This window comes from Drosophila virilis, chromosome 3 (genome assembly GCF_030788295.1).
Source record: "Drosophila virilis strain 15010-1051.87 chromosome 3, Dvir_AGI_RSII-ME, whole genome shotgun sequence".
NCBI classification, from domain to species: Eukaryota; Metazoa; Arthropoda; class Insecta; order Diptera; family Drosophilidae; genus Drosophila; species Drosophila virilis.
In genome coordinates, this window is record NC_091545.1 from 4,314,123 (window position 1) to 4,329,260 (window position 15,138).

Below are 15,138 nucleotides of genomic sequence, written 5' to 3' on the forward strand. Positions count from 1 at the left end.
AGGGGCTAAACTAAGAGAAACGAGCCAAACCTTTTGAAAATCGGATGAGATTTGACCAAGTTATGGGGGTGGGAAGTTCCGACCAATGTCTATATAGGATATTTGACGATATTTGAGGGTATGATTTTCAAATGAATTTTGGCCAAAAATCATGTTGCCAGGTTTTGATGCCAAATTGATCTAGGGGCTAAACTAAGAGAAACGAGCCAAGCCTCGCAAAAATCGGATCAGATTTGACCAAGTTATGGGGGTGGGAAGCTCCGACCAATGTCTATGTAGGATATTTGACGATATTCGAGGGTATGATTTTCAAATGAATTTTGACCAAAAATCATGTTGCCAGGTTTTGATGCCAAATTGATCTAGAGGCTAAACTAAGAGAAACGAGCCAAACCTTTTGAAAATCGGATGAGATTTGACCAAGTTATGCGGGTGGGAAGCTTCGACCAATGTCTATATAGGAAATTTGACGATATTTGAGGGTACGATTTTCAAATGAATTTTGACCAAAAATCATGTTGCCAGGTCTTGATGCCAATTTGATCTAGAGGCTAAACCAAGGCAAAAGAGCCAAACCTTTTGATTAATCTAGAGGCTAAATCAAGAGAAACGAGCCAAACCTTTTGAAAATCGGATGAGATTTGGCCGAGTTATGGGTGTGGGAAATTTTGACCAAGTCATGAATGCATGTGTGCATGTATGTATGTATGTATGTATATGTTGTGTGTATATATGAATGCACGGATGTATGGATGTATGTGTGTATGTGTGCATGTTAGAATATATATACGAACAAACATGCATACATATACACACATACAAGCATGCATATATGCAGTCATGTTCACTTACATATATGCGTGCATGCATGCTAACATATATGCATGCGTGCATATATTCATAAGTATGTATTTATGTAAGCATGGCAACCATATGTATGTATGTATATGTACATTCACATATTTTCAGCGTAATCAGACCTGGATACGGATGCGATTATTACATCTGCCTCTATCATCAATATATAAAAGAAGGACCTATCCTATTTGTATGGATGGGATGTAAGGTAAGTACATAAACACCTATAACCAAAAAGGAGGATAGGATGCGGGGTAAGTTCAAAATGCATATATACATTATATATAGAAACAAGAATATACACTAAGACAAATCAGACCTGGCGATGTCTTACTAAACGTAAATACTTCTGCATTATTACTTGATCATTTATGATAAATACGAATATATTAGATCAGATCAGGGCATGGGCTGCTATACCTTATATTATCTGCATCTACAGTCTACATATACAATTGCAAATATGATCATTAAATATATAAATAACAATAAATTTGACTAAGAATAGAGTTGTCATATTTGGATGCCAAATTGATCTAAATAGCGGATGAGCTTTAGACGAGTTTAGGGAGTGGATAATTTCGACCTATGTATGTCTGTATGCCATACCCGCGTATATAGCCGGGCCTTGCACGTAGCACGTCTAAAATAAAATCTCTCAAAGATATTCACTTGTCAAAAGAAATTCCGCGCAATACACTTATTGTTTAGTAAATATGGCTGTTCACGCAAAGGACCTACTGTATTTGGCTTGTCTAAAAGAAGAAGATGAACAGGACCAGTAGATGCAGGTATGTGCTGCATGCTGTCAGCTGCCAGGTGGCATATCAATGCGCATAAAACTGCATGCATTCTTTTGCCTGGCCAAAGGAATTTTTTACTCGATATTAAAACATGCAGGCAACGTGACAGGATGTCCATGTGTGTGTGTGTGTGTGTGTGTGCCAGAGTGTGTCTGTGTGTGTGTGCGTGTGTGTGTGTGTTGGCTAGTGTATCACGTTTCTGTCATTTGGCAAATGCCACTTCATAATTCAATAAAACAATAAAAGGCCAAATCCAAACAAATTACAACAATCACATCATATTACGTATACGTATTACATATTACGTATTACGTGGTCATGTGTCCACGTGCGAGAAGTGGGCGTGTCCGAACATATTTTCATAAATTGCACACAATTTGCTATGCATGGCATAAACACAAAAGACCAGCGTAACTGGCACGCCCACAGGACCAGAAAGAGGGGCGGAGCCCATGTGGAGACATAAGCGCACGACGCGACACGACAGCAAAAATGTCCAAAATTATGGCGCAAAGGATAATCGCCATAAAGTGAGTGCCAGCCAAGAAGTGGAACAGTCGGGGGAATGAGCGGGCGGGAGGTCGGTTGGGCGGTGCGGAGACACGCTCTAGGCAAACGTGAGCCTGGGCTAAAGGACAACGCGTGGCTACGTGCCGGATTTGACGGCCCGCAAGGCAAGCAGCGCCCGACACCCAACTAGAAATGAGCGCGTGAGGTTGGGGAAAAAGCACGAAATAAAATTCTGGTACTCTTTCTACGAGTTGGAATATAACTAGGATATATTATGCATAGATTACGATTATCGAATCAGATAATGATTCTCTTCTTTTTCCCTTCCCATATATCCCCAATATTTTCGTGTTTCATTTGGCTGGGCACGAGAAGGCACGACACGCGCGCATCTCTATGCTCCCCGGCACAGAAAAAAGGCGTTTCGCCTTAATGCAATTCTTTATTCTTTATTGGAGAGTACAGAGTGTAGCACCATATTGTGTGTGTGTGTGTGTGTGTATAAATGTTTCGTGGTGTATAAAGTATCCAAGTATAATGCACAGAGAGGAGAGGGGGGGGAGAGACGACGGGGACGGGGGATCGTATTATGCTCAGTTCTAGCCAAGAACAAAGCATTTACGATGCCCGTTGAGTGCTTAAACTAAGTAGACGCCGCTTCCAGTTGCCGCGTTTGTGATCTGCACTTGTTATTTTCTTTCTTTTTCGATTAATAATTTGTTGGCTCTATTTCATTGGCAATTTACAACTTGTAAATGGCATTCACATTGGGCCCCGCCTGCACCATGGCATCCTTGTGCACCTGGTACTGCAGTTCCACCTCGCGCAGCTGCAGCAGCTGCTTCATTTTGCGTCCAATTGCCAAAATCGCCTGTTGATTGTGCGAGTCCTTGGTCCACAGTGCTATTGATACAAAAATTATAGAAATTAACTATCTGAACGAGCAATTTGGTTAAGTATTCATATGGGCATGGTTCGAGAATTTGAGAAAAACGATAACTACCGAAATAATACTAGTTCTCCCTATAGAAGCAATGCAAACATGCATAGAAATTGTTAAGGATATCTAAAAACGAATTTGTATAAAAACTATTTTCTACAAATTTTCTTACAGCTGTGTGTTTCAATTCGAACTGAAATTAACAGACCCGACTAAATAATAGACCAACACATCCATGTGGTCTCGACTGTAGACAATGCTCACAGCGTTACATACTTCGTTGAAAGTGAATAATACCCCATTTGCAATACCCTTTCCTACTCCCATCCGATACTCACATATTTTGCTGGCCTTGTTGCGCACATTGATGACCACGCCACAGATTTGATCCGAATACTCGAAGCACTCGCCAATTGTGCACAGCAGCTGCAAAATAAAAAAAACCCAAATAAAATAAATGCAAAAATATAGTAAATAAGAAAAGTAAAGGCCACAAAAGATTACCAAATCATGCCAGAGCTTGTCTACCAGTTCCTTGGAATCCTTGTCCAGAAACATAACCCAACGTCCGCCGTCCTTGTTGACATCGTCCTCCCACATTGGGCTATCAGAGAAATATATAAGCTATATGAAATATATTTAATGAAAGAGGCGCCAACTAACCGTATGCCATGCTTAAAAACCATGTAATCATTGAATACCTTCAGATCGGATGGTGGCTTAATAAAATAGTAGACGCTGCAAATACAATTGATATAAAAGAGAAGAATCTCGGCCTGAAAGCGCAGCCCACCTGAAGAAATCCTCGACCGTATTGAAGCTGGTCACATCGCTGAGCATATCGGACCAGGATTTGGTGCGATCGTTCTCCCAATGCCACAGCGTCCAGGTGTGCTCCAGCGGATGCTTGAAGCACAAATCATAATCAATCGAGCTGAGTACACGATTCAGCGACGGCTGCAGCTCCGCTGCGGCGGCAGCAAATTGTTCATCGGCGACCATATTCCCATTGCCGCCGGCATAGATGGCCGCCGCCGCCGCCTGGCCAGATTCGGCGACCTCGGTGCCGTTGTTGTAGTTGTCGTAGCCCATCGTTTGAGTTACTTTAAAATATTTCTGCAATATAGCGCCTATCTCGTTAATATTTATCTTACAAATTGTTTGTCCACACGTTTGGCGTTTGTTTTTCTTTTCCTATTTTTGTTTTTCCTTTTTTTTTTTTGTTCTTTTTAGGCGTTTTTTTGTTTAATTTGAACGAACGAAAAAAAAACCGTATTTGTATAAAGAATATGAGACTTTTCTTGTGTTGCTCGGACGAGTTTAAGAGAATTATGAGGAAACTGGAAAACTGCAACTCATTTAGTCTCTCTGACAGTTGACATTAAAACAGCGCCTACTTTTTTTCGCCTTCATTAGAAAATACAAACTTTTCAAGTTCGCCACGGCGTTGCCAGATCGTTGTTACTTGAGTGCTGCCAGACTAGCAGCCAGACTAGAATGCCAGATCGGTTCAAAATATTTTGAATACCCATTCTAAATGGGTAAACAGGGTAGAATAATTTTGTGCAAGTGTGTCTAATAGGCGGAAGGAGAGTTCTCCCAAACAATAAGGAAATATATATACTTCTTTATACCCTGCAAATGGGTTAATGGGGTATAATTATTTTGTATAGGCAGCAGAGACGTCTCCGACCTCATGAAGTATATAAATTCTTGTTAATACCCTGCAAATAAGTAACCCTATGTTTGGTTATGCAGGATTTTAAGGAAGCTTCTCCGACCCATTATTTTCATATGTTCTACAGCATCAACAGTCGAGTGGATGGCTGCATGGGAACTCTTAATACTAGATTAGATCCTGCTTATTTTAAATCAGCTTTAACGTTGAGATCGTTAAAAATCAATATTGATATGCTTCTTGTCCAGACCTCTAAGCTTATATGAGCTAGGTACACAAACCTTAGTATGTAAGCTTTCAAATAGCTCCAGAATAACTGGATTTTTTTGGTATCTTTACAAATTTCGGCCAAAATAGAATAAATTCTTATATTAAAAGCTAAAGCCTTAATCTTTGGTATATGCACAATTTTTTACGCCACAATAAGGCCCCAAAGATCTTATAAAAATCGGACAATAGGCGCCGATAGATAGATTGGTTGAAGAAGAAAAAGAGTATTAGCTGCATCATAAAGCTCGCAGCTTGCAGGGTATCTCATGGCCAGACACTTCCGACTAAAAGAAATTGTTTTAAGCCGTTTGAAAGTTGTGGACGATGACTATTTTAATTTTCTTTCGGGGATTCGAACCACGTATTTAAATTCCAAGCAAATGCAAAATTTAAAGCAAATGCTGTTCTTAGTTATTGTGGAGAAGGGGGTTGTGGGGAGGGTTGGGGGAGGTCCTGGCTGGTCGATCAATTGAAATGTCAGGCTAATAAAATAAAATGGCAGCGAGCATACGATAAATGCACGAAAATAATAAAATGTGACCCAAATGAGCGAACGCGACAGCCAAAGACACAGACAAGCTAAAGAAGAAGAAGAAGAAGTTCGCCTGGCTGCGTGCCACAAGGAGCTGCCTCAAGGAGCTGCCACAATTGCCAAGCTTTACCCTATGTGTGTGTGTGCAACAGTTTGCTTGCAGTCAATAATCGAAATCGACTTGGGCTTGTGGCAATAAAAATTTGTCTTCGCCGCTTAAGTTTTGCGCCTTGTTGCACAGACAGACAGCGTGTGCCACCAGTTCCTGCCACCCCAGCTCCAACTGCTGCCACAACCGTTGCGGCTGATAATAAAATATGTGAGTCCTTGCCACGCCAGGCTGCCTTGGCTGCCTTGGTAAGTAGCTTTGGGCCCTTGTAATGTGCACCATTTGTTGCTGGCGGCCGCTGTAAAAAGTGCCACCCAAAGCAACTGTCTGGCTTTGCCACAAGTTGCTGCCCCACCCCCCCCCCCCCCTAAGCACCAGCCCTACCCCTGCAACCTGCCGGTCTTGGCTTGCGTGTGAATTATGTTGGCCAAGTTAGTACAAAAGTGTAGATTGCCATCCAACTGGTCGCAAATAACTTTCCCGCTTCAATTTACTTAAAAATTCTATTTATTTTAGCTCTTGAGTACCCGTCACTCCCCCCTCGTCCCCGCTCTCCACCATCTCTTTCCCTCCTAGCACTCCCTGCTCATCTTAGCTTGAAAGATTTTTCGGTTGGTTTGCTCAAGTTGAGCGCAAATCGCATGAATTTTAAGTCAACTACGGATGAGCATAATATTTGCAGTTGATTAGCGCACAGAATATATATAGAAACTAGACACGAGATATTTGTTTAGCCTCGCTTATATATAGATAGATCAAACTGTTTGTCCTGGCTGATTGACTGACTGACTGACTGCCTGACAAATGTTTGATTGATGATTAACTTGCGGACCAAGCCTAAAATAAAGCTGCATGAAGATTTTAAAGAAGACAAACAAACAAATAAAACTATTTTAAAGCAACGGGAGCCCTCCTCTGTGATTCTCAGGAATTTAAGTATGGACCTGGCTATTTCCATAAAAATTTAGAGATTACTTTTTCATATGTTTAACAGCGTTTGATAACTAAAAGTGTAATGAAAATTAAATTTATTTTAAATACAACTGGCGCCTTTCTCTGCGATTCTCAAAAATTCATTAACTTGTAATTTAAGTGATTTTTTTGTGAAGTGCTAACACTGATGCAAATGACAAATGTTCCCAGACTTTTTATATGCAACTTGCGCCCTTCTTTGCGATTCTCAAAAATGTATGTAAGGCATACATATTTGGATATTAATTAAACTGGCACTAGGCCAATTAATTAATATTTTATAGAAATGCAATTCATTTCGCTCCACTCAAACATATTTTATTTTCTTCAACATTCTTGGCAGCAATATTCAAGCTGTGGCATGGCACAGCTATGAAATGCTCTCATCTTGTTTTGAATTATTGTCTAAATATTTGAGCACGCATATTTAACTGTCCGAACGCAACTGTTGTTGAATCCAAACAAATGTTTAACTTGGCGTTACAAATCCCGACTTTTTCCAGGTGCCTGGTTGCGTATACGTAATATTTTACAGCGCTTTGCACTTTGCAGCGATAGCTGCAGCTGCACAACATGGGTCAGTAAATCTTTTAAAATATTGTAATGTTACATAGTGCAAAAAGCAAAAAAAAAAAAAAAAAGAACTAGCTGTAACAGCGAAGCTTCGCATCAGCTTAAACGCTTCGAGTGGCAAGCACTAAAAACACGGATGAGGAGAAGGAGGACGAGGATGAGCGAGACAGGTGTCAGCAGCCAGGAGCAGCATGTCTTGAGCCGCACAGCACTTGATTTGAGGCATGGCCCACCTACTGCTCCAGTGTGGCTGGGTTTTTGTTTTTGGCGCATGATTGCGGGAGATTTGCACGCGATGATGTACGATACGAAGAAGAGCTCGTTTATTTCGCACCTGAATAGCAGATCAGCAACAGCAGCAGCAGCGGCAGCTGTGCTTGGCTAACGGGACAGACAGCCACATAAAACAATAAAAGGAAGTCGCATAAACGTGCGGACGCGATGAGCACATGTGGGAGCAGGAGGTAGCAGGCCTTGAGGCCACCAAAAAAGCCGCCTCCTGCCAACTGTCAGCCGAGCTCACCTTGTGCTAAATGCTTTTGAGCCAAACAAAGATGAAGTCGACGCGAGCTGAGACGTCTGCGCCCTCCCCCTTCCCCCTCCCTTGTCAAACCCAAGACAGCAGCTGAGACGCCCACCACAAACCCAAAGCAAGAGGCCAGGTGAAAGTCATTTCACGCTGTTGTTGCGCAAAAGATTAAAATAATAGCAGCGCGTAAATTAAACAGCCCGAAGGAGTAGGAGAAGGAGGAGGCGAAGGGGAATGAGCAGAAGAAGGAGTTTTGAGTACCAGATCCAGTTCCCGTTCCCATTCTAGTTTCCGCTCCCGTTCCAGATCCACCCGTAGCCAGTGGAGTGGCAACCGCACCAATTCCTTTGTCTTCGTTTAGTGTGTGTGTGTTTGTGTGTGTGTGCGGTTTTACCGTAAGACGCTTAGCAGCTAACGGGCAGGGGCAATACTTGCGCCATTCGCGCCATCTGATGTGCCAGCAACAACGGGAGCAGCAGCGGCAGCGGCAGCCGACGACAGCGCCAACATCGCGTTGTCAGCACTTCATTTTGAGCCAACATGCCGCGTGCTTCACTTAATGCGACAGCAGGGGGGGGTGTGGGAAAGTGGCGCGGCAGGTGTACAGCAGCCCAAGACCATGTAACATCATGCTATGCACACGCACACACGACGCCCTACAGTTGCATTACTTTATGGGTATTATGGGGGTCAGGCGACAAAAAAACGGAAGTGTTGCAATTCGAATTGTGTGTCAGCTGCAAAGAGAGTGAAATATAATAATATTCTTAAATCTATTAATATTATAATAAAAATGAAAGTTTTTTACATTTTAAGCTAAACGAATTCGATAACGCACTCTACATTTCCGATTTAAAGCACCTTAAACCAAATCAATCAGTCACAGAAGAAGCGAGCGCAGATCTAAATTTAATAATCTGAAAAATTCTGTGTTTATTTAAAAACAACAACAAATTTTATCGCTTGTCAAACAATATCGTTTATATATAAATTACGCATTATCTTATATCCTTTTAAACCATATGTTTTATAGATCAAATTGCGTATTAAGCTTTCTTTAAAAACGCATTCGTCACATTTGTCGCCTGCACCAGTGCGCACACACCTACGCATTGCACATGTATTGCACATATACATTCACACAATGTATTATGCTCTGCAGGACCGTTGCATTCGAGGCGTTGGGGTTGGGGTTTTTGGGTGTGCGCTGATTCGTTAAGCTGTCCCCACCACACCCCCACCCCCGCCACTGTCATGGCTCTGAGTGCTTGTGGCTTGTCTTTTTCGACTTGTTACTCCGCTGCTTCTTCTGCTTCTTCGCTTTTTCGCTTTTCGTGAGCTTAATGCTTTATGTTTGCCAGCTTTTAGCTCCATTGTTGTTGCTGCTGCTGCTGCTGCTGCTGCTCTCGTTGTTGTTGTTGTTGTTGCTGCTGCTGCTGCCATTGCAAGGTACTTTGCTTTTGTTCGATGAAACGTAAAAATAGCAACAAGCAACGAAAACTCATTTTTAGACAATGCCGCATAATTCCAACGGATGCGGATGAGGAATACAACGTACGTCCTTTTTGCCATAATGAGGTACACGTTGTTGTTGTTGCTGTTGTTGTTGTTGCTGTTGTTGCTGTCTGTTTGTTTGTGTGGCAAAGCTTCTCTACTTATGTTCACATCTCAATGCGTCTTTTTGCTACCTGCTTCAAAGTAACCGCAAGAAGTTTCTTACGCGCTGTCAGTTTTTATAATGAAAGCGGAGAGTTGCCAGACCCACACCAAAAAAAAAAAAAAATAAAGGTAAAGCGAGCGGCCTGTGCATGGGATCGCAACAGAGAAGGTCGCTTTAACTTTTGAGCCCTTTAACAGACACACACACATACACATACATGCATAGATGCGCACTCACACATGTGCCAGCCTGTTGCTGGTCATTTACGCCCATTTAGCCACATTTAACAAAGTCAACAATAAAGTCAGAAACTTTTGTCGACCCGTTCAAGTTGAAGCTGAAGTTCAGTCGAAACGATAATTGCCCAAACTTTTGCCCAACTGCCAATGACCCCGCCCTGACCCAGGACCTGGCACTGGCCTGACCCATGCTTATCAGTTTTCCGGACTACTCAAATTGAATAACCATCTAGTTACGGGCTGGCCGAACTTGAGTTGTGGCTCGAGCTACCATTGAATCATCATTCGCATTTGGATTACGCAGCTGCTGACGTATTTCGGTTTCAGGCCTCATTAACGACAGAAAACGACAGCAGCAGCAGCAACAGCAGGTGTCAATTTTAATTTACTACCTCTTCAAGGTTGTTCGTCTCCGTTGGATGCAGGATTTGTAGCTTGTAATTGGATATCTGTGTGTGGGCTGAAATATGGAGTTGCCACACATTTGATGGACTAACGGTCTCTGCTGCAATTATGGCAAGCAGATAAATTTCTTGTTATATAATTTATTTTTATATACCTTATATAAAAAAATAAAAAAATATGAAAATATTGAGGTTGGACCAGCATTAGATTATTATATGGCAGCATAATTATTTATTTAAATAATACATAAGCATTATACAACACTGGATAGGTTGTTTTGAAGGGAATCTTCCATGGAACCAGGATATAACTAAATGATATAGTTGAAGGCTTTTTTATATTGGACTTATAGTTTATAGCCAGACATTTGGGCAGATATATCAACTGGGCCGGCAGACAATCGTCTATTAATATGCAGCTCAGCGAATGACTCCGGACTTGAGGCTATAATAGTGCCCAGTTGATCAGCTCATTAAAGAAGCTAATGAAGCAGCTGAAATATTTGCGCAGCCAAGCGCTCTGCATGCCAAACGAGGCCAAAATGATGAAGAAAAAAACCCAAAATTATTTCAATGAAACTTAAACTTTTATTTTATGTCGTAAACAAAATCACAAGAGGGGGGAGGATGGATTGGAGGTGCAGGTATGCGAAATATATGCCCATGGTCTAAAAACATGTCGCACTATTTCCATGATTTATGCACACAGTCTACTTCTTCAGCAGCAGGGGAGCGGCGGCATAGGGACGAGCCACATAAGGAGCAGCAAATGGAGCGCTGTAGGCCAGAGGAGCTGCAGCGGCATAGCGGGCGATGGGCGCGGTGTAGGCGGCGGCAAAGGGTGAGGTGTAGGCGGCGGCAACTGGAGCGGTATAGGCGGCAGCAACTGGAGCAGTATAGGCGGCGGCGGCGATGGGTGCAGTGTAGGCAGCTGGGAAGGCGGCGCTATGGGCCACCTGGTGGGCGGTGTAGCTGGAGGCATAGGGTGCCACGTAGGCGGCGCTGCCGACGACAGCTGGTGCGGTGTAGGCCAAAGGAGCCACAATGCCGGGCTTGGCAGCAGCCACAGCCACAACAGCGAACAAGCAGACGGCGAACTGCAATAGAAGCTGGATTAGGAACTGGACCAGGAGCAGGAGCAGAAGCTAAAGCTGCAGCTGGAAGCTGGTAGCTACTTACGAAATTCATGTTTGGTTTTTTGGTTGTTTTGGATTTGTTGTCAGCTAGTGAATGACCAGTTGATTTGTGATGTCAATTGGAAGACGACGCGGTGCTTTTATAGCCAAACCTCAGACGGCCAACACTTACGCTTTTCAATTTTGGGGCCGTTGTTGGGCAGCTATTTAGCTATGCGGAGCACGCGCCGCGGCTGGCCAAGTCAACGACTGGCGATGGACAAAGACAATGCTGTCCATGTTGCGCATGCGCAATTCTTGGCCAGAAATTTTGACGCTCTCTATCTTAATGGGTCTTGGCGCGCTGCGTGCTTGGCGTCCGTTACTTTTGATTTGTCCATGACCTTGGGCTGCAACTAAATAGCTTGTCTGTGGGTATTAACGCGCTAAAAAAAAAAAAAAAAAAAAACGGTAGCACAAACAAGCGTTATGATTAACGATATCACAAATACGAATTGCATTTTAATTGACTATATTAATTGATAACTGAACGTAATTATTTAGGTTATAAATGAGTCAGCGAATATAAAGGCATGTTAGTGTTGCCAGACTGTGCTAAAAATGGGTCTAATGCGCGAAATACTTAACTCTTTCTTTATGGTATTTCTGGTATTTTAGTGCATTTTAATTAAGTTGTGAAAAGAAAAGCTTAAACACTTGCGTTTATATTAAATCAAAGTTGTTCAATTTGATTTAATTAAAGCCGGTAAATTCCATATGCCTGCATTGCATTTCCAACTATTTAATGTGTTTTCAATTATTTCGTATTCGCTATTTTCATTGAATTTTGCGCTCAGCTTGATTAACTGCTTGTGCGCCATATGCTCATAATGTGTATACACTTAATAACCACCCCTGCCCTACCCAGCAACCGCCTGCTCTGACAACAACCCTGCAATAGCTTTACGGACAGGCAGGCTACCCTATCATGCCATGCAAGTACTTAAGAGCTTATATTGATAAACAGCTCGCCCCCAACCACAATTCAGTGGAAAATTAATTAACAAATGTCATAAATTGCAAAAAATGCGCAGAAGAGTAAAGGGTTTTGGGCAAGTGCAGCGCTTAAATCGCACTAATTAGACGTATCGAGTGTGTATGTGTGTGTGTGTGTGCGCTGCTTCAAGGTGTTTACAAATAACCCAACACACACGCACACACACAGGCACACTCACCCACATGCGCCAGAATCTGGCAAAGCTTTCATTGTCAAGTTTGACGTTGCAAGCAAATAATGCCGCATATTGCTTAATCCGCCTAAAAGCTTTGATGCAGCTGACTTAAACACAAAAATGACAAAAAAAATTAATAAACGTGACGCATTTCGAGTGCGGCGCGCAATTCTCAAGTGACCCAGGCGCTGGCAACATATCAAAGCAGCTGCAGCTGCAGCTGCCCCACAGCTCCTGTGGCAAGTGTTGCATGGCTAAGTGGCAGCGAGTAATTAAAAAAGAAATGTGCACAAAAAAGGAGCAAAGGCAAAAAAAGCGCCGCACAAAGCGCTCAAACAAGAACTCCCCTCCCCGCCTTCTCTTACCCTGCCCATATCGAACGCCGCCCCCCTTGGAGCTGCGTAAAATATGCGCCACTTTTTGCTGCGCTGCGAACTTCGCTTTATTGCCCATAATAAAGGCGTCTAGAAGCTGGGCGTGGCAGCAGCAGCAGCAGCTGTGCGCGCGCGTTAATGCGTCGTCGCTCAAGTGCCGTAAAACGTGAGTGACACGCACACACACACACACACACACACACACACACACACACACACACACGCGCGCGCGAGCGCACACATCGACAGCGGAGTCTATTGTGAATTTTGTTTTGAATTTGTCTAGAAATGCGTGCGACATTTGACGGCGGCTGCTGCCTTTAAGTGGTTTCAACAAATTATTCATGATAAAGTGCCAGCAACAACAACAACAACTTTGCGACGAATTGAACAATTGCCCAACACTGTGTGGGCAGGTCCTGAACTCAGGGCTGGAGCTCAACACCCGCTAGGAGAACTTTTCTGTAATCAATTTGGCTTACAACTTTTTAATTGGCTTGCTTTATCGCGATTTTTTTTTTCGCTATAGAAATTGTTATTATTCTGTAAGAAATCGATGGAGCAGGCAAGAGGAAGCAGCTCCATACATAAATGCATAATGCCTTAGGACGAGCGCCATATTTTAGTCCTCGATGTAAATAAGTTGCTTTCCGAAACACTTAAAGATAAACTCTTCCAATTTGTTTTTAGGATAAACTTGAGATAATACCCATATATTTATTTAAAATCGATTAATCGAAGTCGCGAGCTAAATACAAAGCGATGCTTGACTTCGATAAATATCGATTTTGAATAGAAAAACCCTATTTTATCCCCCTAAGCAAACACGTCTATCCCAGAGACCCCAAGAGCTAGACACTTTTAATTTGGCAAGAACTTCTTCCAAAATGTCCTGAACTATCCAAAATCGATATTTATCGATCTTAAGCATCGTTTGGTTTGGAAGTTTGGAAAACCTCGAGAATATTTCCACTCAATGTCCGTGCGTGTCCCATATGGCTTTTCAGCCCTGGCACAGTTCCTTTGTGTGCTTCCTCCCGGCCCAGCGCTCATTTGCCAGGGGGATGTTCGTGTTAAACATTTCAAAGTTTTGTATTTTATAATTGGTTTATGGCTTTTGTGTGGAGGAAGCCGCATTACAATTGCCTTTATTTTTTTTTTTTTGCGCAAACCCAATCAAATTACCAAAAGGCCGCCGCACGTGCCAAATGCGATTTACAAAACTAAAAAAAAAAAAAAAGGTGGCCCACTAAACAGCCAAGTCGAGCCAAGTCGGTGTCAACGTCGCGCCATCAGCTATGCCCGCTGCATTTGTAAGCGCAACCTTCGCTCGAGGCCGGGCCCGCGAATGCGTCACGTCTCTTGGGGGCGACTATAAAAAGCCAGCAGCTGGCCAAAAACCATATCAAACAAAGCTCACAGCTTCAAGTGTCAACAAGCCAAAACAGCCAAAAAAAAACAACCTAAAAACCAACCATGAAATTCGTAAGTAGCTACCAGCTCCAGCTCCTGCTTCAGCTACCAGCTCCCAGCTCCAGTTCCAGCTGCAGCTTCTGCTCCTGCTCCAGTTCCTAATCCAGCTTCTATTGCAGTTCGCCGTCTGCTTGTTCGCTGTTGTGGCTGTGGCTGCTGCCAAGCCCGGCATAGTGGCTCCTTTGGCCTACACCGCACCAGCTGTCGTCGGCAGCGCCGCCTACGTGGCACCCTATGCCTCCAGCTACACCGCCCACCAGGTGGCCCATAGCGCCGCCTTCCCAGCTGCCTACACTGCACCCATCGCCGCCGCCGCCTATACTGCTCCAGTTGCTGCCGCCTACACCTCACCTATTGCCGCCGCCTACTCCGCTCCCATCGCAGCCGCCTACTCCGCTCCCATTGCTGCTGCCTACACCTCACCCTTTGCTGCCGCCTACACCGCGCCCATCGCCCGCTATGCTGCTGCAGCTCCTCTGGCCTACAGCGCGCCCGTCGCTGCGCCCGTGCTGCTGAAGAAGTGAAGCGCCAAAATGTGACCAATTCTTGACATCCTCTCTCTAGTGTAAATAAAGATCCTTCCGCAAAAGCCAACTGCACTAAATTAGTTAATCAAAATGGACTCCGAGCTGGGCTGCAGCTTTAAGTTAATGCCCGGCTGGGCCTCGGCTCCCGCCTCAATGGGCTTTGCCTGGCAACAGTTTTGTAAAGGGTTGAGGATTCGAGGGGGGCTGGGCAGTTTAAAGGGCTGCAGCATTTCTGTATACCCTGTATTTGGGAACTGGCAGGGTATAGGTAACACATAGAAGTCGGCAAATCTTCGACTTCATTTAGAGAAAGACTCTACAATTTCGTTTCATCCAAGCC

The 15,138-nt window shown here is 43.5% G+C and overlaps 3 protein-coding genes across 4 annotated transcripts; 1 reads left to right on the forward strand and 2 right to left on the reverse strand.

The window, feature by feature from the left end:
• Positions 1 to 2,593: 2,593 nt before the first annotated feature.
• eIF4E3 (eukaryotic translation initiation factor 4E3) lies at positions 2,594 to 4,434 on the reverse strand. Of its 2 annotated transcripts, XM_032434977.2 has the most exons (6): positions 4,266 to 4,434; positions 3,905 to 4,214; positions 3,775 to 3,849; positions 3,616 to 3,715; positions 3,450 to 3,537; positions 2,594 to 3,074 (listed from the first exon to the last, which is right to left on the reverse strand). In XM_032434977.2, the coding sequence occupies exons 2-6, from the start codon at positions 4,201 to 4,203 to the stop codon at positions 2,914 to 2,916; spliced, it is 723 nt and encodes a 240-aa protein (XP_032290868.1). In that variant the 5' UTR covers positions 4,204 to 4,214; positions 4,266 to 4,434; the 3' UTR covers positions 2,594 to 2,913. The 2 variants fall into 2 exon arrangements, with proteins under 2 accessions (XP_032290868.1, XP_070063881.1); XM_070207780.1 differs by having other exon boundaries at positions 3,905 to 4,434.
• A 6,208-nt stretch (positions 4,435 to 10,642) lies between these two features.
• Positions 10,643 to 11,410, reverse strand: LOC116650607 (vitelline membrane protein Vm26Ab-like). Its single transcript, XM_032434715.2, has 2 exons — positions 11,257 to 11,410; positions 10,643 to 11,174 (listed from the first exon to the last, which is right to left on the reverse strand). The coding sequence occupies exons 1-2, from the start codon at positions 11,263 to 11,265 to the stop codon at positions 10,788 to 10,790; spliced, it is 396 nt and encodes a 131-aa protein (XP_032290606.1). The 5' UTR covers positions 11,266 to 11,410; the 3' UTR covers positions 10,643 to 10,787.
• Positions 11,411 to 14,145: 2,735 nt separating this feature from the next.
• Positions 14,146 to 14,865, forward strand: LOC116650610 (as-peptide 126). The gene is made up of 2 exons (XM_032434733.2): positions 14,146 to 14,283; positions 14,391 to 14,865. Exons 1-2 carry the CDS (start codon positions 14,275 to 14,277, stop codon positions 14,793 to 14,795), a joined length of 414 nt encoding a protein of 137 aa, XP_032290624.1. The 5' UTR covers positions 14,146 to 14,274; the 3' UTR covers positions 14,796 to 14,865.
• The last annotated feature ends 273 nt before the right edge of the window (positions 14,866 to 15,138 follow it).

Coding starts and splice junctions, on each gene's coding strand:
- eIF4E3 (XM_032434977.2), bottom strand. CDS start 4,203: ATGGGCTACGACAACTACAACAACGGCACCGAGGTCGCCGAATCTGGC. Junction 3,538..3,615: donor ACAAGCTCTGGCATGATTTG/GTAATCTTTTGT, acceptor TTTATTTTGCAG/CTGCTGTGCACAATTGGCGA. Junction 3,075..3,449: donor CAACAAGGCCAGCAAAATAT/GTGAGTATCGGA, acceptor TTGTATCAATAG/CACTGTGGACCAAGGACTCG.